This window comes from Podarcis pityusensis (assembly GCF_964106645.2).
Source record: "Podarcis pityusensis genome assembly, chromosome: 9".
In the NCBI taxonomy this organism is placed as follows: Eukaryota; Metazoa; Chordata; class Lepidosauria; order Squamata; family Lacertidae; genus Podarcis; species Podarcis pityusensis.
In genome coordinates this window covers 35,857,697-35,861,524 of record NC_138034.1, presented here as the reverse complement: position 1 = coordinate 35,861,524, position 3,828 = coordinate 35,857,697, and the positions used below count along the sequence as shown (strand labels likewise).

The following is a 3,828-nucleotide window of genomic DNA, read 5'->3' as shown; positions in this document are numbered from 1 at the left end:
AATGAGGCGGGGGAAGCTCGCCGGCAGCCCCTCCTTCCCTGTAGCTCCGAGGCGAACATCTAGAAGAGCGCATGGCGGCGGAGGCTACTGCTGCTGCTGGGGACATCGAAGCCCGAGCGTGTTTTGGGCACGGTCGTTTTGTTTTGGTTTTCCCTTCCCGTCTTCAGTGGAATTTGCTTACTGGCTCTCCCGAGTAAATTAAGGGTGGCAGGCCGCGTCGTTGCGAAAGGACAACGTTGCGATGAGCTTCGTTTCCAGAGCTGCGCCCTCCTGTCCCTCGCGAACACTTTCGGTGTATATGCACTCTCCAAGAGGACGATATTTCTGCGTTTTAATTTAACACCAGTGCCTACGCCGCTTGACCTCAGTTCTCCGTCATCTTTTAGTTTTTGAGGCAGGAGGGGCGGGATTTTGAAGTGAAATGCGGCTTTAGATGCACAGGACAGGAATGTCATTGTCATCATCATCATCATCATTAAAGTTCACCTGTGAGCCTTTGCAGAGTGCCTTATAGTGACAGACCACATAACCACATATTTAGGTATTCAACTGCGTAGGCAAGTTTTCAAGGCTGAAAAGAGGAGGGATGGTACGGTTGTGTGAAAATGAGTAACAGGAAATCAAAATACCTTAAAATGAAACAATTAAAACCAACTATTCAAGATGTCAGAGTTCTTGGGGAAATATAAAAGTTTTTGGTTCAGTTTCAGATAAGCTCCCTGTGAAGGGCATTCTATGTGCAGGAATCTGTGACTGAAAAAAAAGTCCCCTCTTGTGGTCACAACCCTCCTCACAACAGATAGGAAGACCTTAATGTTTGTGCAGCCCCATATAGAAGAAGGCTGATTTTAAGGTCAAAAGCCATTTAGGACTTTAAAGGCAAGCACCAACACCAGAAGGCCCAGAGAAGTATATTTTGTCCTTCTCCTGTCATATGCCATCCATCAGGGTGACTATATTGCTGCTGTCTGAAACCAGTCTGAAGCCACTGAAAGAGATCCAGAGTATCAGTCTGATTTAATGGTCTAGTGTTGGACTGCGGACTGCAATTACCTATTCTAGCTCCTTGCCCAAGAAGGGGATATTTGCAACTAGCAAATGGTTGTTACAAATCCAAATAGGATTTTCTAAGGGACAGTACTTTCAAGGCATCTAGAAATCTGAACTACATTTATTAGGGAGTGAAGTCTCATTGAACTAAGTGACCATCGAACTTAATAAACATGCATAGGCTTGGGCTGCCAGCTTGAGCGCTTATAGGCACAGCTATATATTTTTCCTATAAACAAACTGCACAGAAAACTGGCTTCTAAACAGGATAAGGCTGCATGTGAAAATGTTTAGAGCAAAGCCAAACTTCAGAAGATGCAGAAATGTATTTTAAGAAATACATTGGCCTTTATAATGGTGATTGCCTAGAAAAAACCAGAGCTGGTCTCACCTAGGATATAATCTACTACTGTATATATTTTGGCTGATTGTTTGCTATGGTGGGGGTGGAGTTTGGACACCTCTTAAGATAGCATAATCATATTTTGCATGATGGTTCTTGAGATCAAGGAGCAGGTTTTTGTCTATATTTGGATATGATTGGAAACTACTTTGAATCAAGATGGCAGACTAAACCATCCCAAACTGCACTGATTTAAACCACTGATGTTTAATCCACTGGTTTTCTTTCTTTCGGCAGGAGGCTGCTGCTGATTCATAACTGAAAATCCAGTTACTTTTAACATTTGCAGTACTTCTTTGTGCGTAGTACTTGTGAGTGTGTTGATTTCGTGAAACCGGAAATATTGCATTGTGCCATATATGAAACCACAGTGTGAAAAGGAGGCCATCCTTTCTTTCCCATCATCTTCTCGCATCGCCTTCGCTTCCATCCAAAGACAGCCCTTTCAAGGCCCTCTGAGACTGATCAGGGAAAGAAGAGAAAACCCGCGTCCCTTTAAGCGTGCCTCTTGCGGCGCGCCCGGGGAAGGCTCGGAATCCCCTAGTATCCAATGACAAAACGCCGGGCGGGGATTGCGCGTTCGGGAAGCTCCCAGGCTTGGATTGCGGGGCTGCGGAACTCGAGCCGGCCACAGGGGGGAGCTGTGCGTGCCACCGGGCAAACCCGCTTGGCTCGCTCCCAGTCATATGACTGGCCGCCTCCATTAATGCCTGTCTGGGAAGAGAGGGAGGCGCCGGCTCAGGGGGCGGCGGGGCGAGGCGGAGCGCTGGAAGCGCAACTCGGGCTGGCCAGATCGTGGCTGGCATGGATGCTACTGCAGCCGCAGCAGCGAGCGACTCGTGACCGCGGCCAGCGGAGCGACCTGGCGCAGGTGTCTCCTGGCTCCCCACGCATGCTTCCCTAAGCTTAGGGCGGCAGCATGGCCCCCACGCTGCTCCAGAAGCTGTTTAACAAAAGGGGCGGCGGCGGCAGTAGCAGCAGCAGCAGCAGCAACTCGGCTTCTCCTTGTCAGGCGGCCAAGGAAGGCTCTGCGTTCAGGTGAGTGAGCAAAGTGCATGCATTGTGCCCGGATCATCGAGGTGCCTCTGTGCGAGTTATTTTTCCTCTTACGCATCCAGCTTTTCTCTCCCTCTCCGCCCCGCTCTCTTCTTCTTTCTTTCTCTTTTTGCTTATGCAGCAGCCACCGGGATTACCCGGCGCTCACGGCGAGCGCATTGGTCGGCTCGTTCTGCAGATCGAAAGGCGAGGGGAGAAATTGCTTCTTTTGCAGGTCCTACAGGTCGCTTTGGGACTCAGAGCGAATGCAGCGCTCCGCGAGGAATGGAGTTGATCCTAATGTTTAAATGGCTCTGAAATGGTTAAGACGTGTTGCACATGTTCAGCAGCTGTTTCGTAACAGCCTCCCCTCATGGGTAAAGTGTTCGACGCAGCTGGTGGGCCAGGCCCGTGGCTGCCTTTAGACAAGGATGCGCCCTCCCATTTGAGGTGCCTTAGGCACCGCTCTCTGCTTTGAGGTGCCTTAGGCTGCAGTCCTGAATTCACTTACCCTGCATGTAAACCTCTTTGAGCTCCATAGGACTTGATTCTTCATAGGCATGGTTAGGAATATGCTGTTGGTTTTTTGCTGCACTGAGCTTCAGGTTGGGGAAAGACTTTATTCAAGTTGATGTGATGTAGAAAGGGGATGTAGGGCTTGAACTGTACCCCTGATTCAAATCTTCACTCAACCAAGAGGTCAGAAAAAGACACATGCAGCTCTGAACGTCTTGAAAGATGCACGCAATACAAATATAATACTCTTGTGATATATGTGCTATGTGTTACAACACACTGCAATACATTCCCCTTTTCACTTAAGCCCCACTGTGTTCACTGGGGTCGGCTCCTTGTAAGTGTGCACAGGATTTCAGTCCTCAGTAAGTAGCGTATGATGAATGGGAAACTTATGATCCTGGAGATGTTATTGAACTACAGTTCCTAATAGCTCTGACCATTGGACATGCTGACAGCATATTATGAGAATTGAGAGTCCATTCGCACACAGAGGGCCATAGGTTCCCAAATGTTTTAGGAGTTGAGAATGTAGCCTTACGTGAACTTGCTAGTATGGCTACCAAAACACTGCACCCTGTATCTACTGATACAATGCATACATGTTTTCAATAGGAGTCTTAAACAACATCATTTATTCTAAGGACACCTCTTATGTTTGTTTCTTAACCCAATATAATATTTTTAAATCCTTCAGTTTTAAAAGATGCACAAGCTATTGGGCTATAAATCAACACAATGTTAGTCTTCTGCTATTTGCTCTCCCTAGTACGTATATGTTTAAAATGAAGTCCTAAGGAAAAACTTAGGCCCACTCTAGCCTA

General features: G+C 47.5%; 1 protein-coding gene across 2 annotated transcripts in view; it reads left to right on the top strand.

The window, feature by feature from the left end:
* Positions 1 to 1,455: 1,455 nt before the first annotated feature.
* FNIP2 (folliculin interacting protein 2) overlaps positions 1,456 to 3,828 on the top strand; it is a 41,889-nt gene continuing 39,516 nt past the window's right edge. Inside the window, exon 1 of one of the 2 annotated variants that reach the window (XM_081021692.1) lies at positions 1,456 to 2,491. In XM_081021692.1, the coding sequence (XP_080877818.1) occupies positions 2,373 to 2,491 (119 nt within the window). In that variant the 5' untranslated portion in view covers positions 1,456 to 2,372. The remainder of the gene's footprint in view (positions 2,492 to 3,828) is intronic. The other variant, XM_081021694.1, reaches the window with a different exon arrangement.